Here is a 25,527-nt window from a genome sequence, read left to right as displayed (position 1 = left end):
AGTGCTACCCGGTCTACTGGAACCGTGAGTGCCCCCCAATATATACAGTGCCCCCCACTATATATACACAGGGCCCCCCAATATATACAGATCCTGAGGGGGGGTGCTACCCGGTCTACTGGAACCGTGAGTGCCCCCCACTATATATACACAGTGCCCCCCCGCCAATATATATACACAGTGCCCCCAATATATATATACACAGTGCCCCCAATATATACAGATCCTGAGGAGGAGTGCTACCCGGTCTACTGGAACCGTGAGTGCCCCCCACTATATATACACAGGGCCCCCCAATATATATATACAGGGCCCCCAATATATACAGATCCTGAGGGGGAGTGCTACCCGGTCTACTGGAACCGTGAGTGCCCCCCCCAATATATACAGATCCTGAGGGGGAGTGCTACCCGGTCTACTGGAACCGTGAGTGCCCCCCCAATATATACAGTGCCCCCCAATATATATACAGGGCCCCCAATATATACAGATCCTGAGGGGGAGTGCTACCCGGTCTACTGGAACCGTGAGTGCCCCCCCCAAATATATATATACACAGGGCCCCCCAATATATATATACACAGTGCCCCCAATATATACAGATCCTGAGGGGGAGTGCTACCCGGTCTACTGGAACCGTGAGTGCCCCCCCCCCAAATATATACAGTGCCCCCCAATATATATACAGGGCCCCCAATATATACAGATCCTGAGGGGGAGTGCTACCCGGTCTACTGGAACCGTGAGTGCCCCCCCCCAATATATACAGTGCCCCCCAATATATACAGGGCCCCCCAATATATATACAGGGCCCCCAATATATACAGATCCTGAGGGGGAGTGCTACCCGGTCTACTGGAACCGTGAGTGCCCCCCAATATATACAGTGCCCCCCACTATATATACACAGGGCCCCCCAATATATACAGATCCTGAGGGGGAGTGCTACCCGGTCTACTGGAACCGTGAGTGCCCCCCACTATATATACACAGTGCCCCCCCCCCCCAATATATATACACAGTGCCCCCAATATATACAGATCCTGAGGAGGAGTGCTACCCGGTCTACTGGAACCGTGAGTGCCCCCCAATATATACAGTGCCCCCCACTATATATACACAGGGCCCCCCAATATATACAGATCCTGAGGGGGGGTGCTACCCGGTCTACTGGAACCGTGAGTGCCCCCCACTATATATACACAGTGCCCCCCCGCCAATATATATACACAGTGCCCCCAATATATATATACACAGTGCCCCCAATATATACAGATCCTGAGGAGGAGTGCTACCCGGTCTACTGGAACCGTGAGTGCCCCCCCCAAATATATATGTACACAGGGCCCCCCAATATATACACAGTGCCCCCCAATATATACACACAGTGCCCCTCAATATATATACACAGTGCCCCCCAATATATACAGATCCTGAGGGGGAGTGCTACCCGGTCTACTGGAACCGTGAGTGCCCCCCACTATATATACAGTGCCCCCCACTATATATACAGTGCCCCCCACTATATATACAGTGCCCCCCACTATATATACAGTGCCCCCCACTATATATACAGTGCCCCCCACTATATATACAGTGCCCCCCACTATATATACAGTGCCCCCCACTATATATACAGGGCCCCCCACTATATATACAGGGCCCCCCACTATATATACAGGGCCCCCCACTATATATACAGGGCCCCCCCACTATATATACAGGGCCCCCCCAATATATACACAGGGCCCCCAATATATACACAGGCCACCCAATATATACAGTGCCCCCCAATATATACAGTGCCCCCCACTATATATACACAGTGCCCCCAATATATACAGATCCTGAGGGGGAGTGCTACCCGGTCTACTGGAACCGTGAGTGCCCCCCACTATATATACAGTGCCCCCCACTATATATACAGTGCCCCCCAATATATACACAGTGCCCCCCAATATATACAGATCCTGAGGGGGAGTGCTACCCGGTCTACTGGAACCGTGAGTGCCCCCCCCCAAATATATACAGTGCCCCCCAATATATATACAGGGCCCCCAATATATATACACAGTGCCCCCCAATATATACAGATCCTGAGGGGGAGTGCTACCCGGTCTACTGGAACCGTGAGTGCCCCCCCCAAATATATACAGTGCCCCCCAATATATATACACAGGGCCCCCAATATATATACACAGTGCCCCCCAATATATACAGATCCTGAGGGGGAGTGCTACCCGGTCTACTGGAACCGTGAGTGCCCCCCAATATATATACAGGGCCCCCAATATATATACACAGTGCCCCCCAATATATACAGATCCTGAGGGGGAGTGCTACCCGGTCTACTGGAACCGTGAGTGCCCCCCCAAATATATATATATATATACAGGGCCCCCCAATATATACAGATCCTGAGGGGAGTGCTACCCGGTCTACTGGAACCGTGAGTGCCCCCCAAATATATACAGGGCCCCCCAATATATATATACACAGTGCCCCCCAATATATACAGATCCTGAGGGGGAGTGCTACCCGGTCTACTGGAACCGTGAGTGCCCCCCAATATATATACAGGGCCCCCAATATATACAGATCCTGAGGGGGAGTGCTACCCGGTCTACTGGAACCGTGAGTGCCCCCCAAATATATATATACACAGGGCCCCCCAATATATATATATACACAGTGCCCCCAATATATACAGATCCTGAGGGGGAGTGCTACCCGGTCTACTGGAACCGTGAGTGCCCCCCAATATATATACACAGTGCCCCACAATATATACAGATCCTGAGGGGGAGTGCTACCTGGTCTACTGGAACCGTGAGTGCCCCCCAAATATATACAGGGCCCCCCAATATATACAGATCCTGAGGGGGAGTGCTACCCGGTCTACTGGAACCGTGAGTGCCCCCCAAATATATATGTACACAGGGCCCCCCAATATATATATATACACAGTGCCCCCAATATATACAGATCCTGAGGGGGAGTGCTACCCGGTCTACTGGAACCGTGAGTGCCCCCCCAAATATATATATACACAGGGCCCCCCAATATATATATATACACAGTGCCCCCAATATATACAGATCCTGAGGGGGAGTGCTACCCGGTCTACTGGAACCGTGAGTGCCCCCCAAATATATACAGGGCCCCCCAATATATATATACACAGTGCCCCCCAATATATACAGATCCTGAGGGGGAGTGCTACCCGGTCAACTGGAACCGTGAGTGCCCCCCAATATATACAGGGCCCCCAATATATATACACAGTGCCCCCACAATATATACAGATCCTGAGGGAGAGTGCTACCTGGTCTACTGGAACCGTGAGTGCCCCCCAAATATATACAGGGCCCCCCAATATATACAGATCCTGAGGGGGAGTGCTACCCGGTCTACTGGAACCGTGAGTGCCCCCCAATATAAACAGGGCCCCCCAATATATATACAGGGCCCCCAATATATATACACAGTGCCCCACAATATATACAGATCCTGAGGGAGAGTGCTACCTGGTCTACTGGAACCGTGAGTGCCCCCCAAATATATACAGGGCCCCCCAATATATACAGATCCTGAGGGGGAGTGCTACCCGGTCTACTGGAACCGTGAGTGCCCCCCAATATATACAGTGCCCCCAATATATATACAGGGCCCCCAATATATATACACAGTGCCCCCCAATATATACAGATCCTGAGGGGGAGTGCTACCCGGTCTACTGGAACCGTGAGTGCTCCCCCAAATATATACAGGGCCCCCAATATATATACAGATCCTGAAGGGGAGTGCTACCCGGTCTACTGTAACCGTGAGTGCCCCCCACTATATACTGGCCCCCCTAATATATATACAGTGCCCCCCACTATATGCAGTGCCCCCCACTATATATACAGATCCTGAGGGGGAGTGCTACCCGGTCTACTGGAACCGTGAGTGCCCCCTAATATATACAGGGCCCCCCAATATATACAGATCCTGAGGTGGAGTGCTACCCGGTCTACTGGAACCGTGAGTGCCCCCCAATATATACAGTGCCCCCCAATATATACAGATCCTGAGGGGGAGTGCTATCCGGTCTACTGGAACCGATAGTGCCCCCCAATATATACAGATCCTGAGGGGGGTGCTACCCGGTCTACTGGAACCGTGAGTGCCCCCCAATATATACAGTGCCCGCACTATATATACAGTGCCCCCCCACTATATATACAGTGCCCCCCAATATATATACAGGGCCTGAGGGGGCGTGCTACCCGGTCTACTGGAACCGTGAGTGCCCCCCATATATATAGTGCCCCCCACTATATATACAGATCCTGAGGGGAAGTGCTACCCGGTCTACTGGAACCGTGAGTGCCCCCCAATATATACACAGTGCCCCCCACTATATATACAGTGCCCCCCAATATATACACAGTGCACCCCCCACTATATATACAGTGCCCCCCAATATATATATACAGATCCTGAGGGGGAGTGCTACCCGGTCTACTGGAACCGTGAGTGCCCCCCACTATATACAAGCCCCCCCATATATACAGTGCCCCCCAATATATATACAAGCCCCCCCCCCACTATATGCAGTGCCCCCCACTATATATACAGATCCTGAGGGGGAGTGCTACCCGGTCTACTGGAACCGTGAGTGCCCCCCCCCCAATATATACAGTGCCCCCCACTATATATACAGTGCCCCCCAATATATATATATATATATATATATACACACACACAGTGCCCCCCCCCCCCCCACTATATTCAGGGCCTGAGGGGAGTGCTACCCAGTCTACTGGAACCGTGAGTGCCCCCCACTATATAATATATATAGTGCCCCCCAATATTTATATAGTGCCCCCCAATGTATCTAGCAGCCCACTAATACACATTGCCGCCCAATTCCTACAGTGCCCCTATGAGGACACCCCTATAAACACAGTGCCCCCCAATGTCTCTTCCCCAATATTGAGTGCCCCTAATGTCTACTGCCCCCACAACTCACTACCCCTTATACCCACAGGTTCCCCAGTACAGTGCCCCCCAGTATGTCTGCCCACTCCACCCAGTGCTCGCCGGCCCGTATACCACAGTGCCCTCCTCATCTCGTGCTGGTTATAAATCTAAACCCTCGATAACCCGTCACATCGATACTTTGGACTTTTATGGTTGTTCCTTCGCTTCCCTTTTGTCCCCTTGTTGTCCCCGGTTCCGTCTCCTCCTTCTCACAGGACACAGACGTGTTGGCAGATCTTAGTGATCTTATGTGACCCGCGGCTGGGTGGGCAGCCCTGGCATCTGTTACACAGCGATGACATCATATGCCAAGGCTGCCCTGCCCCCGCTCTCCGCATCCTGCTGTAATCTCTTCACGGATATTACTGTATATAAAGGAGTTGTCCAGTGTGTCTTGTGGGGGAGGGGTCTCTAACCCCAAAATGATCGTCTGATGTGGCCAGGGATAGCTATCATAGACCCCACCCTGCATACGTTCATTACTCGGATTAAAGGAGTAGTCTAGTCAAAAATAACTGATCCCCTATCCAGCGCTCGGACCCCTCGCGATCTCCTGCACGGGGCCCCAGGAGTTTGCCGGAAGCGGCCGTCCGACCCCCATGGGAAGCTGCAGCCAGCACACCGCCTCCATGTATCTCTATTGGGGGGGTTGGCACGCCCCCTTCCAGCCAACTTCCAGGGCCCTGTTCAGGAGATCGCGAGGGGTCCGAGCGCTGGATAGGGGATCAGTTATTTTTATATTCTATAACTTATCCCCTAGGCTTTGGATACAGGATACGTTATATTTCACTATACAACTCCTTTAAAGGGGAAATTTAGAGATACATGGAGAGGGCATGTCAGCCACCGCTTTGTGCATGAGGGGAGCCGGGGTGCCCCGCAGAAGACCACCACCCCCGCTACCATCAGACACTTATTATCTATCCTGTGAGAGGGGATAACAACTTATGTACTGGAGTTCACCTTAAAATAAGTATTACAACACTGGAAAACTTACCCCCTGTCCTAAGGATAAGGGATACGTTTCAGATCAGAGGGGGTCCGACTGCTGGGACTCCCCGCGCTCTCCAGTACAGGGCCCCGGCAGCCTGTGGAAAGGGGGCGGTGTCGACCACAGCATGAGGCAGCTGCTGAAGCTCCCCCTCAATACAACTCTATGGGAGGTCGGGGGCCCTGTATGGGAGATCGCGGGGGGGTCCCAGTGGTCGGGGGCCCTGTATGGGAGATCGCGGGGGGGGTCCCAGTGGTCGGGGGCCCTGTATGGGAGATCGCGGGGGGGTCCCAGCGGTTGGGGGCCCTGTATGGGCCCCTGCGATCTGAAACTTATCCCCTATCCTTAGGATAGGGTATGCTGGGAGTTGTAGTTTTGCAATAGTTGGAGGAACACTAGTTGGGAAACAATGCATATGGCCAATAGTGGTTGAAGGATCCATAGAACCGTGGCCCAACTACAACTCCCATCATGCTTTGACAGCTCGTAGTGTGGCTCAACAGCAGTTGTTTGACAACCGTCAGCTGTCAGGATTATTGGGAGTTGTAGTTTTGCAACAGGATTGGGGGGGGGGGGGGGGTTGGGGGAGACTCAGCTGCAGTACCAGACAGATCCATGTAGACAAGGGGGCAGCGCTGTGCCAGTTCTACAATGAAGGGGCCGACATGTCATGCTGATCCTCATGAAATGCTTCACCCAGACATAGCCTTATATTACAGAATATATAAAATCTTGTTCCATTAGCGGCAGGTGGCGTAGGGTGGAAATTTCCAGTAGATGCCCTGTGCCAATAAAACCTCATTGAACCAGTCAGGGGCAGTGAAGGAAATGTCTCCCTGCTGTGGGTGACGCTGCTGCGCTCTGTCTGCAGCTTTATCAGCATCTGTGTTAGATCCTATTACAGCTAGGTGAGCATACACCATAGGGAGAACTCCGGGGGGAGCAGGCGTAGGGAGAACTCCAGGGAGAGCGGGCCGTAGGGAGAACTACCGGGGGGAGCGGGCGTAGGGAGAACTACCGGGGGGAGCGGGCGTAGGGAGAACTACCGGGGAGAGCGGGCATAGGGAGAACTTCGGGGGGGGGGGGGGGGAGCGAGCGTAGGCAGGGCTACCGGGGGAGCGGGCGTAGGCAGGGCTACCGGGGGAGCGGGCGTAGGCAGGGCTACCGGGGGAGCGGGCGTAGGCAGGGCTACCGGGGGAGCGGGCGTAGGCAGGGCTACCGGGGGAGCGGGCGTAGGCAGGGCTACCGGGGGAGCGGGCGAAGGCTGTCCGGGCATGCTGGGAGTTGTAGTTTTGCAACAGCGGGAGGCACTCTGGTTAGAAAACGCTGTCCCATGGCATCATCTATGCAGCGCGGACGCCATGATGCTTTGATAGTTTCAGTGATAAGACGGGGACACACGTCAGGCAGCGGCGGCCGTAGATCAGCGGGTTTAGCCCTTCCCCTGCTCTGGCCGTTCTCTGAGCCGCTTTATCCCCTAAGCTTTAATCCCTTTAGCCTCAGATCCTTTAACCATCCTTTTTATATATAGGACTGCAGCGTCGGAGTCCCTTTATTTACACAGGTTACGTAGAATTCACTTTTGCGCCATATGTCGAGGATTAACACAGAAAGTGCCGGCAGCCCATATCCTCTTATTCGAGGATTATATTTAATGGGGAAACAAATGCATACATATAGAGGGTCGTCCCTATAGCTGGATCCTTACATATAGAGGGTCGTCCCTATAACTGGATCCTTACATATAGAGGGTCGTCCCTATAATTGGATCCTTACATATAGAGGGTCGTCCCTATAACTGGATCCTTACATATAGAGGGTCGTCCCTATAATTGGATCCTATACATATAGAGGGTCGTCCCTATAATTGGGTCCTTACATATAGAGGGTCGTCCCTATAACTGCATCCTTACATATAGAGGGTCGTCCCTATAACTGGATCCTTACATATAGAGGATCGTCCCTATAACTGGATCCTTACATGTAGAGGGTCGTCCCTATAATTGGATCCTTACATATAGAGGGTCGTCCCTATAATTGGATCCTTACATATAGAGGGTCGTCCCTATAATTGGATCCTTACATATAGAGGGTCGTCCCTATAACTGGATCCTTACATATAGAGGATCGTCCCTATAACTGGATCCTTACATATAGAGGGTCGTCCCTATAATTGGGTCCTTACATATAGAGGGTCGTCCCTATAATTGGGTCCTTACATATAGAGGGTCGTCCCTATAATTGGGTCCTTACATATAGAGGGTCGTCCCTATAATTGGATCCTTACATATAGAGGGTCGTCCCTATAATTGGGTCCTTACATATAGAGGGTCGTCCCTATAATTGGGTCCTTACATATAAAGAGGGTCGTCCCTATAATTGGATCCTTACATATAGAGGGTCGTCCCTATAATTGGGTCCTTACATATAGAGGGTCGTCCCTATAACTGGATCCTTACATATAGAGGGTCGTCCCTATAATTGGATCCTTACATATAGAGGGTCGTCCCTATAATAGGGTCCTTACATATAGAGGGTCGTCCCTATAATTGGATCCTTACATATAGAGGGTCGTCCCTATAACTGGATCCTTACATATAGAGGGTCGTCCCTATAATTGGATCCTTACATATAGAGGGTCGTCCCTATAATTGGATCCTTACATATAGAGGGTCGTCCCTATAATTGGATCCTTACATATAGAGGGTCGTCCCTATAATTGGATCCTTACATATAGAGGGTCGTCCCTATAACTGGATCCTTACATATAGAGGGTCGTCCCTATAATTGGATCCTTACATATAGAGGGTCGTCCCTATAATTGGATCCTTACATATAGAGGGTTGTCCCTATAATTGGATCCTTACATATAGAGGGTCGTCCCTATAAGTGGATCCTTACATATAGAGGGTCGTCCCTATAATTGGATCCTTACATGTAGAGGGTCGTCCCTATAATTGGGTCCTTACATGTAGAGGATCGTCCCTATAATTGGGTCCTTACATGTAGAGGGTCGTCCCTATAACTGGATCCTTACATGTAGAGGGTCGTCCCTATAACTGGATCCTTACATATAGAGGGTCGTCCCTATAATTGGATCCTTACATATAGAGGGTCGTCCCTATAATTGGATCCTTACATGTAGAGGGACGTCCCTATAATTGGATCCTTACATGTAGAAGGTCGTCCCTATAATTGGATCCTTACATTTAGAGGGTCGTCCCTATAACTGGATCCTTGCATATAAAGGGTCGTCCCTATAATTGGATCCTTACATATAGAGGGTCGTCCCTATAATTGGATCCTTACATATAGAGGGTCGTCCCTATAATTGGATCCTTACATATAGAGGGTCGTCCCTATAATTGGATCCTTACATATAGAGGGTCGTCCCTATAATTGGATCCTTACATATAGAGGGTCGTCCCTATAATTGGATCCTTACATATAGAGGGTCGTCCCTATAATTGGGTCCTTACATATAGAGGGTCGTCCCTATAATTGGGTCCTTACATATAGAGGGTCGTCCCTATAATTGGATCCTTACTTATAGAGGGTCGTCCCTATAATTGGGTCCTTACATATAGAGGGTCGTCCCTATAATTGGATCCTTACATATAGAGGGTCGTCCCTATAATTGGATCCTTACATATAGAGGGTCGTCCCTATAATTGGATCCTTACATATAGAGGGTCGTCCCTATAATTGGATCCTTACATATAGAGGGTCGTCCCTATAATTGGATCCTTACATATAGAGGGTCGTCCCTATAATTGGATCCTTACATATAGATGGGAGTGGTAGTTGTGCTGGATATTAATCTGCGTCCTCCTGTAATTTATGGGATTTGACAGTCAGATGTCTTGACGTTCATGTTACTTGTATAATGTCCTTGGACTTTATCACTTTGCTCCGTCAGCTGCCCAGGTACCTGAAATCAGGGCTTAATCTGTTTCACAACGTCTGCCTCTATTGCAAAACTACAACTCCCAGCATGGCCTGTCAGCCTTAGGCTGAATCTTTGACCTCTTACAGCCGGGTTCCCCAACCTGTTGCTTTACAGATGCTGCAAAACTACAACTCCCATCATGCACTGACAGCCTGTGGCTTATTCCTTATTCCCCTAGGTCAGTGTTTCCTAACCAGTGTACTTTTAGCTGTTGCAACACTACAACTCCCAGCATGCCTAGACAGCTGTTTGCTGTCCTGGCATGCTGGGAGTTGTAGTTTTGCAACAGCTGGAGACGTACTGGTTTAGGAAACATGGCATTACAGTGTATCTAGATGTCTCTTGGCTAATGGGAAGATTAGCCAACCATCTAATATAGTGTTTCCTAACCAGTGTGTCTCCAGCTGTTGCAAAACTACAACTCCCAGCATGCCTGGACAGTCATTGGCAGCATTACAGTGTATCTAGATGCCTCCTGGCTAATGGAAAGATTAGCCAACCATCTAATACAGTGTTTCCCAACCAGTGTGTCTCCAGCTGTTGCAAAACTACAATTCCCAGCATGCCCGGACAGCCGTTGGCTGATTCTATTATCTCTTGCAGCTGAGCATGCTGGGAGTTGTAGTTTTGCAACAGCTGGAGACACACTGAATTAACCAACCATCTAATACAGTGTTTCCCAACCAGTGTGTCTCCAGCTGTTGCAAAACTACAATTCCCAGCAGGCCCAGACAGCCTGTGGCTGATTCTATTATCTCTTACAGCTGAGCATGCTGGGAGTTGTAGTTTTGCTACAGGTGGAGAGCCTCATGTTGGGAAGCACTGGCTTAGAATGACACCATGTCCCTGATGATACATAATCTTCTGACTGTCATGTGACGTGAACGCCGCGTTCGACCACAATCTTGCGTCCTTTGTTCCTCCCACGCTACGCTTCATTTTGGAAATCGGTCGCCATGATGAAATGAGTGTTTTTTATGTTTTCCTTCTTAATGTGCTTAATTACGGGATGGATAAAACCACCGCAATCAGGTCCAGCCAGCATAGTGCTGTATATAGAAGCGACATTTATGTATATGTTAACCCCTTAAAGGGGTGCTCCTGTGAAGAAAAAAAAAGTTTTTGAAATTAACCGGTGGCAGAAAGATTATATATACATATATATATATATATATATATATATATAGTTGTAAATTACTTCTATATAAAACATTTTTAAAGGGGTACTCCACTGCCCCAGTGTTTGGAACATTTTGTTCCGAGCGCTGGCTACGGGGATCGTGACGTCACGGCCACCCCCTTTTCAACGCAAGTCTATGAGAGGGGGCGTCAACAAAATGTTCCGAACGCTGGGGCAGGGGAGTACTCCTTTAAAGGGGTTATCCAGGAAAAAAAACTTTTTTTTTTTTTTTTATATACTGTCATATCAACTGGCTCCAGAAAGTTAAACAGATTTGTAAATTACTTCTATTAAAAAATCTTAATCCTTTCAGTACTTATGAGCTTCTGAAGTTAAGGTTGTTCTTTTCTGTCTAAGTGCTCTCTGATGACACCTGTCTCAGGAACCGCCCGGTTTAGAAGAGGTTTGCTATGGGGATTTGCTTCTAAACTGAGCGGTTCCCGAGACAGGTGTCATCAGAGAGCACTTAGACAGAAAAGAACAACCTTAACTTCAGAAGCTCATAAGCACTGAAAGGGTTAAGATTTTTTAAATAGAAGTAATTTACAAATCTGTTGATCAGTTGATACATAGTGCAATCTCCCAGCAGGAGAAAGTGGGCGTTTCCCAGCAGGTATGACATCACTGAAGCCTGCTGGGGGACCACTTCCGCCCTCACATGGTTGCAGAGCTGTGATGAATAGAAGACCTCAGGCTCTGTGCATGTTTCAGTGAGGATCTGTGCAAAACTACAACTTTCAGCAGGCCCAGACAGCCTTTGCCTGTCAAGACATGCTGGAAGTTGTAGTTTTGCAACTGCTGGAGGCACCCTGGTGGAAAACACTGGATTCATTATTTATTTTTATTTTTTTCAAATTCAAAAGATATTTTATTAGCAGAGGATTAACAAATGTACATAAAAAGAACCAACAACAGTCTAGCCCGTCGATCTGGAGAGACCCAAAATACAAGGGGCATAAAGTCAAACTGATACATACGAATATTGGAGTCCAAATGCATCAAAACAATGAGCAAAATGCAAAGAGCGTACATTGTATAGGGTTCAATTAGATCCTGCTCGAATAACCAGAAAATAAAGGGAGTATGTAGAAAGGCGACTCGCTAGATGTACAAGATGTAAGTAGCAAGTAGAGATGAGCGAACTTACAGTAAATTCGATTAGTCACAAACTTCTCGGCTCGGCGGTTGATGACTTTTCCTGCATAAATTAGTTCAGCTTTCAGGTGCTCCCGTGGGCTGGAGACTCTTTCCTAGGACTGTATCCACCTTTTCCAGCCCACCGGAGCACCTGAAAGCTGAACTAATTTATGCAGGAAAAGTCATCAACTGCCGAGCCGAGAAGTTCGTGACGAATCAAATCTACTGTAAGTTCGCTCATCTCTAGTAGCAAGGATACAATGGAAAGATAAAACTATGAGCAAGAAGAGGATAGACAACACACTCACAGACAAATACACAAGAGGAAAGGGGTCAAGGAAGAGAGACTGAGGAAGTCGTAAAAGATAAAGGACAAGAGAACCTTAGGAAGAGACTGCTACCCAGAGGACCAAAGGATAGTGTGGACCCATGGGTCACCTAACAAGGGCTCACAGCGGGGGCAGATAGCACACCGGTAAAGAAGCGCATAAGCTGTCCGGGCATGCTGGGAGTTTGTTTTGAAACATCTGGAGGTCCGCAGGTTGAAGACCACTGAGGGCGGAGAGTTCACTCGAGTATAAGGGGGGGGGGGTGTTTTCAGCACGAAACTCGGCTTATACTCGAGTATATACGGTAATCTATCCCTTGAATAAACAACTAGACAGTCAAGAGGGGTGTGAGGACATATTGTGTATATACTGTATATCCGGTCATTGCTTGCGTCCATGGCTTCTCAAGCTGTTTTCTCTCCTTTCAGAGAGCGATAAGATCCCCGTGATGCGAGGACAATGGTTCATCGACGGCACCTGGCAACCGCTGGACGAAGACGAGAGCAACCTGATAGAACAGGAACATCTCTCCTGCTTCAGGGGGTATCAGATGCACGACACCTTTGACCTGGAAGTGGCCAAGCCCGTGGACCACAAGGATGGTGAGCGCCCATGCCCCCTAGATCATTTCCAAAAACAACTCGGCTGAATTTATTTTAGATTAGTTTTTGGTCACATATATATGGCTCAAGTCCTGCAGGAACGCATGGGAACAGAGTTCCTGCACTTTTTCTACAGCAGGTAGTCTGTTTCTATTAGCAGTAGTCCTGCAGGACCAGCCCCGGGGTGGAAATACATTTTGGGTGAGTTCTCTCACTTTTTTTTTTTTTACCAGGACTTGACCCCTGTGGATGGATAGATAGATTATTATAAATAATAGAATATTTTACAAAGGGTCCAGATATATAATGATATTTTATAAGTGTATCCTTTATCAGAATGCACTAAAGCAGAAACTACAGATAATCCTGAAGAATCATCTCGAATGTCCTGCTAGGTTTTCTGAAAATCTTTTAGAATTTTCAACGTTATTAAAATTAAAATAAAGCGTACCCATCAGATCACACAAAAAACATATTTTTTAATACATCACTCAGATCTTGTACATGTAATTTTTATGTGTCCAGCGCCTTTATTTTATTTTTTATTACACTTGTAATTTAGCTCACTAGTCTGAATTCCTCTCAGAGGGAGGGGGCGTGGCCTCACTGTACAGGTCTCCGCCCCCTCCCTCAGTATTCTGTCTGCTCACATCTCCCCTAGCATTGGCAAAACTACAACTCCCAGCTTGTCCTCACTGACCGTAGCGGGACACAAGCTGACAGTGGGAGGAGCCCTGCGCTCACAGCTGTCAATCAAGGAAGTGTGTCCATGACATAGGTGATGACTCATGGACACAACAGGACTAGTATGTGTCCAAGCAGGCAGGGGGGGCAGTTGTTTGACTGGATTTTTCTGTATGAAATACTGAAATTTTTCTAAAAAAAGCAATTTCAAAACCTATTGGTTATACATGCTTTACAACATATCTAAAGTTTTTGTATCTGACAGCGCCCATTTAAGTAAAAGTTTCCACCAATTCTTTCGAGTTTTTCAGCCCAGTTCTTTTTGTGTTGTGAAGGGGTTGTCCCAACTTGTTACTTGCAGGTTTTCCAGCCACCTCTGGCCTGTTTGAGGGGGTTGGGCAAGCTGAAAGCAGCTGAAGCGGAGAAGTTAAGCAATGAGGTTACTCCCTTATAGTTCAATGGGAGTTGCGCAAAGTGCTTTACTCCTTCAAGGGGTACTCCGGTGGAATTTATTTTATTTTATTTTTTTTTATCAACTGGTGCTAGAAAGTTAAACAGATTTGTAAATTACTTTTATTAAAAAATCATAATCCTTCCAGTTCTTATCAGCTGCTGTATGCTCCACAGTAAGTTGTGTAGTTATTTTCTGTCTGACCACAGTGCTCTCTGCTGCCACCTCTGTACATGTCAGTAGCTGTCTGGAGCTCCTACTCTGGACAGTCAGTTCCTGACCTGGACAGAGGTGTCAGGCAGAAAGAAAATTCTAACAGAAAAGGACTCCTCTGGAGCATACAGCAGCTGATATGTGCTGGAAGGGTTAAGATTTTTAAATAGAAGTAATTTACAAATCTGTTTAACTTTCTGGCACCAGTTGATTTAAAAAAAAAATAAAATGTTTTCCATCGGAGTACCCCTTTAAGCCTCGCTGTTTACATTACTTCCTGCAAACAGGCCGGAGGAGCCAGAAAAATCAATAGTAATGAGATGGGGCATCACCTTTTTACAGTAATTATAGGAGGTTATCCGGGTTTTTTGTTCCCAAATGCATAAAAATCCTAAACTAACAGTTACCGACATCTCCGATCCTGCACTGATCCCCCTGATAAGACTCTGTTCGGCACCCTGGTCTTATTTTTGGAATGGATGTCACATGACCGCCACTGCCAATCATTTGCCTCAGCTTTTACTCCGGCCTTTATGGCACCTGTCACTTTGCCATGATGCTTTGAGTACAGCTCGTGGCTGCTGATTGGCTGTGATGGTCACCTGACGACAAGGGTGCCGATGAGAGCCTGAATGGGGGGAAATGGCACAGGATCGGATTGGGTAAGTAACTCTTTGGCCCCATTCGCCCTACAGAATTCCTCTGCATGAAACAAAGGCTGCATTCACACCACGTTTTTGCAATACAGTTCCCGTATACGGCTTCAATGTGAAAACCGCACGGAACCGTATTAAAAACCATTGAAAACCGTATGCCAAAAGATGCATCCGGTTGTGTCCGTTTTATTTTCCCGTACCCTACCACGGTTTTTCGTCTGGGTGAAAAATAGTATTGAAACTGTATACGTTTTTTTTTTTTTAAACATGGGAGTCAATGGGATCCGTACAGAACTGTTTTCACCATACGGTTTTTTTACTTTGACTTTGACTTTTTTTTTCTTGGAATTTCAATCAAACAATTAACAAGTGAAACTTTATTCATAATGGAGTGAAAAGTTAATAACGTATATGTTTTTTTTTCTTAAAAAAACGGATGCAACCGGACACCATATTTCAAACCGTATACGGGTTAAAATTTGTACACACCTTTTGATACAGTTTAGTCCGGTTTTGAGGAATCCGTTTTTTATCAAAAACCTGATACGGGAACTGTAGTGTATAAACGTGGTGTGAACTTGGCCTTACATTGATGTCAATGGGATTTCCCTGACTTGTTGACACTGCGGAAATTCCACAATCCAGATTCTGCTGGAAAAATTAACATGTTCTTTCGGCGGAATCTCATTCCTTCAATTTGATTTTTTTTTTTTCCAAGGGTTATTTTCAAGGAAAAAATTCCACGTTAAATAAGCGCCAAGTGTGCAAACGGACTATGAGTGAGAATGGGCCCATAGTTTATTATTTAAATGCATTTGTGTCCCATAAGAGAAATAAATAAAACCTGATTATAATGTTACAAATTACAACCTTGGATATAATCTTTTACAAATCACACGTGTCTCTTAAATCTGTCATCTCCAACAGTTTCAGAACTATAACTCCCAGCATGCCCTGACGTTCAGTTTTGTAACTGCTGTGGAGAACCAGATCACTGCCCTAAATTGACAGGTTTGGGCTTTAATATTTAGTAGACTCACGGTGGACGAGCCCTGATTGTTTTCTGTAAAGTATAGGACATCTAGGTATTTTGACTGACTCAGTCCTATGGGGACTGGGGGATGGCTTAACCCCTTAAGGACGCAGGACGTAAATGTACGTCCTGGTGAGGTGGTACTTAACGCACCAGGACGTACATTTACGTCCTAAGCATAACCGCGGGCATCGGAGCGATGCCCGTGTCATGCGCGGCTGATCCCGGCTGCTGATCGCAGCCAGGGACCCGCCGGCAATGGCCGACGCCCGCGATCTCGCGGGCGTCCGCCATTAACCCCTCAGGTGCCGGGATCAATACAGATCCCGGCATCTGCGGGAGTTCGCGATTAAAATGAACGATCGGATCGCCCGCAGCGCTGCTGCGGGGATCCGATCATTCAGAACACCGCACGGAGGTCCCCTCACCTTCCTCCATGCGGCTCCCGGCGTCTCCTGCTCTGGTCTGTGATCGAGCAGACCAGAGCAGAAGATGACCGATAATACTGATCTGTTCTATGTCCTATACAGTATTAGCAATCATGGTATTGCTATGAATAGTCCCCTATGGGGACTATTCAAGTGTAAAAAAAAAAATGTAAAAGTAAAAGTAAAAAAAAAGTGAAAAATCCCCTCCCCCAATAAAAAAGTAAAACGTCCGTTTTTTCCTATTTTACCCCCAAAAAGCGTAAAAAACATTTTTTATAGACATATTTGGTATCGCCGCGTGCGTAAATGTCCGAACTATTAAAATAAAATGTTAATGATCCCGTACGGTGAACGGCGTGAACGAAAAAAATTTTTAAAAGTCCAAAATTCCTACTTTTTTAATACATTTTATTTAAAAAAAAATTATAAAAAATGTATTAAAAGTTTTTTATATGCAAATGTGGTATCAAAAAAAAGTACAGATCATGGCGCAAAAAATGAGCCCCCATACCGCCGCTTATACGGAAAAATAAAAAAGTTATAGGTCATCAAAATAAAGGGATTATAAACGTACTAATTTGGTTAAAAAGTTTGTGATTTTTTTTAAGCGCAACAATAATATAAAAGTATATAATAATGGGAATCATTTTAATCGTATTGACCCTCAGAATAAAGAACACACGTCATTTTTACCATAAATTGTACGGCGTGAAAACGAAACCTTCCAAAATTAGCAAAATTGCGTTTTTCGTTTTAATTTCCCCACAAAAATAGTGTTTTTTGGTTGCGCCATACATTTTATGATATAATGAGTGATGTCATTACAAAGGACAACTGGTCGCGCAAAAAACAAGCCCTCATACTAGTCTGTGGATGAAAATATAAAAGAGTTATGATTTTTAGAAGGCGAGGAGGAAAAAATGAAAACGTAAAAATTAAATTGTCTGAGTCCTTAAGGCCAAAATGGGCTGAGTCCTTAAGGGGTTAAAGGGGTACTCCGGTGAAAAACAAATTTTTTTTTTTTCAACTGGTGCCAGAAAGTTAAACAGATTTGTAAATTACTTCTATTAAAAAATCTTAATCCTTCCTGTACTTATTAGCTGCTGAATACTACATTGGAAATTCTTTTCCGTTTGAAACACAGAGCTCTCTGCAGACATCATGACCACAGTGCTCTCTGCTGACATCTCTGTCCATTTTAGGAACTGTCCAGAGTAAAAGGAAATCCCCATAGCAAACATATGCTGTTATGGACAGTTCCTAAAATGGACAGAGGTGTCAGCAGAGAGAACTGTGTTTCAAAAAGAAAAGAATTTCCACTGTAGTATTCAGCAGCTAATAAGTACTGGAAGGATTAAGATTTTTTAATAGAAGTAATTTCCAAATCTCTTTAACTTTCTGGCACCAGTTGATTTAAAAAAAATATATATATATTTCACCGGAGTACCCCTTTAATGCAGTGTTCTCCAAGCTAAACCCCCCAGATATTACAATACTACAACTCCCAGCATGCCCGTTTCCCAACCAGGGTGCCTCTCGCTGTTGCAAAATTACAACTCTCAGCATGCCCGGACAGCCAAAGGGAGTTGTAGTTTTGCAACAGATTTAGGCCCCACTGTATTAGGTCCCACGGTACTCCGCTGCTCAGCGTTTGGAACAAACTGTTCCGAACGCTGGAGCTGGCGATGGGAGCTCTTCACGTCATAGCCCCGCCCCCTCAATGCAAGTCTATGGGAGGAGGCGTGACAGATCAGATATCCCTTTAAAGGGGTTCTCCGCTACCCAGCGTCTGGGACATTGAGTTCCTGGACGCTGTGTGCGGGCTTCTGTGTTCATGCCTGCCCCCTCGTGATGTCATGGCCTGCCCCATCAATAAGTCTATGGGAAGGGGGCGCGACAGTCGTCACGCCCCCTCCCATAGACTTGCATTGAGAGGGCGGGATGTGACGTAACGAGGGGGCGGGCGTGAACACGGAAGCCCGCACACAGCGTCCAGGAACTTAATGTCCCAGACGCTGGGGAGCGGAGTACCTCTTTAACCCTGGATATCTGATGAGATAAGGCATCAATATCAGATTTGTACGATGCACCCAGCGCCATACGTTTTCTAGTGGCTGTGCCAGGTACTACAATGCAGTATGTCTCTGTCTTGTCAGTGCTCCTTGTTAGTTTCCCATACACATTAGGCAGCCGGGCCTGACGTAGATTAATGGGGAGTGCGTTTCCATAGAACAATCTCTCCTGACTAATGGAAACGTGTCCATCCATCTTACCAGACGCTGTGGATTTTCATTAGTCGTTATTGATCGGACACCGGTAGTAAGTAATCAATAGCCGGAAAATCACTCAGAATGTTAGTCGGTGCAAACCTCGGGAATAACCAGCGACCCAGTAGTGCTGAGGGGGCATCTGACCCGACCGGCATTTGGAATGCCAGTCATTTATACAGACTTTGCAGGACAAGTGGATGGAAAAACCGTAATGTAAGGCTATGTTCACATATGTGTATTTTGCTGCAGATTTTCTGCTGCGCATTTTGCCAATCTGCAGCAAAATACGCCCATGCAAAGGTTCCCTAAATGTGACATGCATGCTGCTTTGCTCTTTCACGATTCTAACCATTCTTAGGGTGGGTTCACACTACGTTTTGTCCCATACGGGAGCGCATACGGCAGGGGGGAGCTAAAACCTCGCGCTCCCGTATGTTACCGTATGCGCTCCCGTATGTCACCGTATGCGCTCCCGTATGTCATTCATTTCAATGAGCCGACCGGAGTGAAACGTTCGGTCCGGTCGGCTCATTTTTGCGCCGTATGCGCTTTTACAACCGGACCTAAAACTGTGGTCAACCACGGTTTTGGGTCCGGTTGTAAAAGCGCATACGGCGCAAAAATGAGCCGACCGAACGTTTCACTCCGGTCGGCTCATTGAAATGAATGACATACGGGAGCGCATACGGTCACATACGGGAGCGCGAGCTTTTAGCTCCCCCCTGCCGTATGCGCTCCCGTATGGGACAAAACGTAGTGTGAACCCAGCCTTACTCTGTGATTTTGAGTTTATTTGTTGTTGTTGTTGTTTTTTTTTAGTTGTTTTGTTTGTTTGTTTTGTTTTTATATGAAAGCCAAAGTAAAAAAAGTTCCCTGTCTTCACTTTGCTAGTTACCCACCACCTTGCTCCCTTCTCCCTCCCTTTCCTGTTCAATTGGAGAGGATATAACGAAAGCACAGGCGCCCCATGCGCCAAGAGAAAGCGTTACGAAGGTACGGTACCCCCGCTGCGCCCTTGTAGATGAGACTCTCTCTGGCTTTAGACGCTCTCTCTAGAGGGGCAGGCTCTCCATAGAAGTAGCGCAGATATAGCGCCATATGCTTTGTGCCGATCCTGAGGTTACGGTGGTCTTCACTCATTTTATTTATTTATTTTTCTTACCTGCACTGATCTGTATAGTTTTCTATGAATTGTTTTGTAGTTTTTTGTGTATTTAAACCACAGGGACCCCGGAATATATTGACCCCTGTGGCTTTCATCAAATGGGGGACACAGAGCTGCAGCAATACAATCTGGAATTAATCAAAATTAGCAGTTTTGCAGTCAGCAATACTTAAAGGGGTACTCTGCCCCTAGACATCTTATCCCCTACCCAAATTATAGGGGATAAGATGTATGATCGCGGGGGTCCCGCTGCTGAAGACCCCCGCGATCTTTCTGCTGCACCCGATGTTTAGAGTGTTGGGTGCAGCGCTGGAGGCTCGTGACGTCACTACCAGGCCACGCTTGTGACATCACGGCTAGAGATGAGCGAATTTACAGTAAATTCGATTCGTCACGAACTTCTCTGCTCGGCTGTTGATGACTTTTCCTGCGTAAATTAGTTCAGCTTTCAGGTGCTCCGTTGGCTGGAAAAGGTGGATACAGTCCTAGGAAAGAGTCTCCAGCCTGGAGCACCTGAACTAATTTATGCAGGATAAGTCATCAACTGCCGAGCCGAGAAGTTTGTGACGAATCGAATTTACTGTAAGTTCGCTCATCTCTAGTCACGGCCCCTCCAATAGACTAGCATTGAGGGGCGTAACCATGACGTCACGAGCCTCCTCCCCCACCTCTCCAGTCATCCGGCATGGAGCGAAGTTCGCTCCATGCACGGATGTGTGGGTTGCCCCAGCCGAGATCACAGGGGGGGCCCCAGCAGTGGGACCCCCGAGATTGGACCGTTTTATCCCCAATCCTTTAGATAGAGGATAAGATGTCTAGTGGCGGAATACCCCTTTAATTACCACCCCTATTCTCAGATTAGACCACTGTTTCTCAACTAGCATGCCTCCAGCTGGTGCTAAACTACAACTCCCAGCATGCCCGGACAGCCTTTGGCTTATAAATCCTTATCATTTTGGAACAACCCCATGAAGTCTCAGGTTTGATGATGGGGGATCCTTTTGCTCAGCCTGTGACTCCCTGTAGATTATGGATATCTTTTATTTATTAAAGTGGTACTCTGGGAAACTCCACTGGGTAAGGGGATAAGTGTGATCACTGGGGGAGGGGGGGTTTCTACTGTTGTGGGGGGGGCCCCGTGATCTTCTGTAGTGGACCCCACTACTTATCTGTCCTTGGCGTGCTCCGGCCCCCACCTTCCTGGAGGTGGGCAAGTGAAGGCTCGCTCTGCCAATCACCAGCTGAGGCGGGACATCACTGCGGCTGGTGATTGGCTAAGCTGGCCGCCGCTTGCCCGCGTCCAGGAAAGTGGGGGCCGGAGTGCACCGAGGAGCGGTAAGTAGGATGGACCCCGTACAGGAGAGTCACGGGGGGGGCCCCAGCGATCGGACTGCAATCAAACACTTATCCCCTTTCCTCTGAGAAGGAGATAAATTTAGTTCTCCTGACTACCCCTCTAGTATCTACAGGATAAGGGGATAAGTGTCTGATATTAGACTTAGGCCGGGTTCACACTACGTTTTTGCAATACAGTCCCCGTATACATTTTCAATTTGAAAACCATAAGGAACCGCATTGTTAACCGTATGCATTGACTCGCCATTGAAAACCGTACGCCAAACCATGCATCCGGTTGTGTAATTTCTTTTTTTCCCGTACCCAAAACCATAGCCCACCATGGTTTTTGGTCTGGGTGAAAAACCGTATGTTTAAAAAAAAAAAAAAAAAAAAAAAAATATATATATATATATATATATAATGTGTGTATATGTCAGTGGGAACCGTATGTGCCTACGGTTCCATCCGGTTTGCACCATACGGTTTTTAACTTTGCACATGCGCAGTGCACTCCGAAAGTGATTTTTTTTATTTATTTTTTTTTTCTTGGAATTTTGTAGACTATCATGGAGGTTCCGGCTTTGCAGGGTTGAGCAGTGTTTCCTAACCAGGGTGCCTCCAGCTGTTGCAAAACTACAACTCCCTGCATGCCCGGACAGCCGTTGGCTGTCCGGGCATGCTGGGAGTTGTAGTTTTGCAACAGCTGGAGGCACCCTGGTTGGGAAACAGTGATCTAGAGGAAGAAGATTATAAATATAAAACCAACATAGGCCGGGTTCACACCACAATTTTGCAGTACAGTTCCCGTATACATTTTCAATGTGAAAACCGTACGGAACTGTATTGAAAACCGTATGCATGGAATCTCCATTGAAAATCGTACGCCAAACCATGCATCAGGTTTGTGTCCATTTTGCATCTTGTACGGTTTTGTCCGTTTTTTTTTTTCCTCGTACCCAAAATCGTAGCCTACCATGTTTTTTGGTCTGGGTTAAAAAAACGTATTGAAACCGTATACGTTTTTTTTTTTTTTTTTAAACATGGGAGTCAATGGGAACCATACAGAACCGCATGTGCCTATGGTTCCATCCGGTTTGCACCATATGGTTTTTAACTTTGCACATGCGCAGTGCACACCGAAAATTAATTTATTTATCTTTTGGGGGGAATTTTAATCAAACAAGTGAAACTTTATTCATAATGGAGTGAAAAGTTAAAAATGTATACTTTTTTTTCTTTAAAAAAAAAAAAAAAAAAACGGATGCAACCGGACATCATTTTTCAAACTGTATACGGGTTAAAATTTGTACACCCGTTTTGATACAGTTTAGTCCGGTTTTGAGGAATCCGTTTTTCATCGGGAACTGTATTGCAAAAACTTGGTGTGAACCCGGCCCAGTTGGTGCTTGTGCCGAGGTTCATGTTATGTGAGTTATTTTCTATGCAGGTTCCAGGGCAGCCCACAACCTTCTCTGCCCAGGTGCAGGCGGCCGAGGTTTTGTATTGTATTGTTCATATAACCCCATTGTTCTTTCTGTGTATCACCGTGTCCTTACGCTATTTTTGGCTCTTGTCTGATCGCTTCTTTTCTGTTTATTTAGTTAATAATAACCGCTTTCTGCTCAATAGACTAAATGTATTTGCAGTCACCCACTTACCCGAGGCTACTTACAAAGCGCTGGCCTGTAGACTGTGTCCTGACGTCTGTCTGATATCGGCGCACGAGTCCTCTAGGAAGACATATTGCAGCAGTGTTTTCCAAAGATTCTGCCTTCAGCTGTTGCAAAACTACAACTCCCAGCATGCCCGCACAGCCAACGGCTGTCCGGGCATGCTGGGAGTTGTAGTTTTGCAACAGCTGGAGACAAGCTGTTTAGAAAACAATGCCTTACAACATTGTTACCCAGGATACTCCGGTGGAAAACTTTTTTTTTTCTTTTTTTAATCAACTGGTGCCAGAAAGTTAAACAAATTTGTAAATTACTTCTATTAAAAAATCTTAATCCTTCCTGTACTTATTAGCTGCTGAATACTACAGAGGAAATTATTTTCTTTTTGGAACACAGTGCTCTCTGCTGACATAATGACCACAGTGCTCTCTGCTGACATCTCTGTCCATTTTAGGAACTGTCCAGAGCAGCGTATGTTTGCTATGAGGATTTTCTGCTACTCTGGACAGTTCTTAAAATGAACAGAGATGTCAGCAGAGAGCACTGTGCTCATTATGTCAGTAGAGAGCTCTGTGTTCCAAAAAAGAAAAGATTTTCCTCTAGTATTCAGCAGCTAATAAGTACTGGAAGAATTAAGATTTCTTCATAGAAGTCATTTTACAAATCTGATTAAATTTCTGGCACCAGTTGATTTAAAAAAAAAAAAAAGGTTTTCTACCGGAGTACCCCTTTAAGATGTTGCAATACTACAACTCCCATCATGCCATGACTATCGAAGGCTGTTGTGACATGCTGGGAAGTTGTAGTTTTGCAACAGCTGGAGACACACTGTTTTAGGAAACACTGCCTTACCCAACCTGTAAGTCTCAAGCTATTGCAAAACTACTACTCCCATCATGTCATGACATCCGAAGGCTGTTACGGGCATGATGGGACTTGTGGTTCTGCAAAAGGTGGACCTTTACAGGTCACAAACCACTAGTCTACATACATGATGCACATATACATATAGCTGGAATTTGTAAACTCCTCAGTTATAATCATAGGACGTCCTGCAGAGCATTGGCCATTGAAAAAGAACCAGTGAAGAATAAGTGTTATTTAAAGGGGTATTCCAGGAAAAAAACTTTTTATTTTTATATATATATCTATATCTATATCTATATCTCAACTGGATCCAGAAAGTTAAACAGATTTGTAAATTACTTCTATTAAAAAAATCTTAATCCTTTCAATAATTATTAGCTTCTGAAGTTGAGTTGTTCTTTTCTGTCTGGCAACAGTGCTCTCTGCTGACATCTCTGCTTGTCTCGGGAACTGCACAGAGTAGAAGAGGTTTGCTATGGGGATTTGCTTCTAAATTGGGCGGTTCCCGAGACACGTGTCATCAGAGAGCACTTAGACAGAAAAGAACAACTCAACTTCAGCAGCACATAAGTACTGAAAGGATTATGATTTTTTTTATAGAAGTAATTTACAGATCTGTTTAACTTTCTGGAGCCAGTTGATATGTAAAAAAAAGTTTGTTCCTGGATAACCCCTTTAAGGATATTTAGTGGTTGCACATTGCACGTTTACTCCTCCATATATCGAGTGTAAAGGAATCACACCAGCGTAGTTTTTTCACGGTTTTATTAGAGACGATTTGTGTTCTGACCTATTTTATGCCATTTTGCAGCTGTCCACAGTCTGAAGCTGAGCCGCAGCCACGTGGATTGGCACAGCGTGGAGGAAGTCTATCTGTACAGCGACGCCACTACTTCTAAGATAGCAAGGACTGTTACCCAAAAGTTGGGATTCTCAAAAGGTAAGCTGTCCGCTGCGGCGCTACCTGCACCCAACCTGCGTCTTTGAGATGGGGGACCTAGTCAGCTGCATCACATATTGCCCTTTAAGGATGTAATCACACGTACAGTATCCTACGCATATTTGATGTGCAGGATTTGAAGCTGCAGATTTAAAGCCGTGTCAAGTAATTTCGTTTACATTAAAATCTGCAGCTTCAAATCCTGTGCATCCAAGATGCGCAGGATACCGCACATGTACGCACCAGGGCGTACATTTACATCCTATACATGACCGCGAGCATCGGAGAGATGCACGGCAGGTTCCGGCTGCTGATAGCAGCCAGGGACTTGCCGGTAATGGCCGACATCCGCAATCTGCGGTCACTAAAATGGATGATCGGATCGCCCGCAGCACTGCCGCTGATCATCTAGAATGGCAGACTGAGGTCCCATTCACCTGCCTTCGCTGCCTTCCACTGGTCTTCTGCTCTGGTCTGAGATTGAGCAAAAGATCACCGATAACACTGATCAGTGCTATGCCATATGCATAGCACTGAACAATATTAGCAATCGAATGATTGCTATAGATACCGGTAGTCCCCTATGGGGACTATTA

At 46.4% G+C, this 25,527-nt stretch overlaps 1 protein-coding gene across 1 annotated transcript in view; it reads left to right on the top strand.

The window, feature by feature from the left end:
- The window catches only part of DDHD1 (DDHD domain containing 1), a 56,209-nt gene that overhangs the window by 1,569 nt on the left and 29,113 nt on the right, over positions 1-25,527 (top strand). The window contains exons 2-4 of the mRNA XM_056545991.1: positions 13,043-13,216; positions 19,843-19,944; positions 24,803-24,931. Coding sequence (XP_056401966.1) covers positions 13,043-13,216; positions 19,843-19,944; positions 24,803-24,931 — 405 coding nt within the window. The remainder of the gene's footprint in view (positions 1-13,042; positions 13,217-19,842; positions 19,945-24,802; positions 24,932-25,527) is intronic.

Source organism: Hyla sarda, chromosome 11 (genome assembly GCF_029499605.1).
Source record: "Hyla sarda isolate aHylSar1 chromosome 11, aHylSar1.hap1, whole genome shotgun sequence".
NCBI lineage: Eukaryota > Metazoa > Chordata > Amphibia > Anura > Hylidae > Hyla > Hyla sarda.
This window is presented reverse-complemented; position numbering and strand designations above follow the sequence as displayed.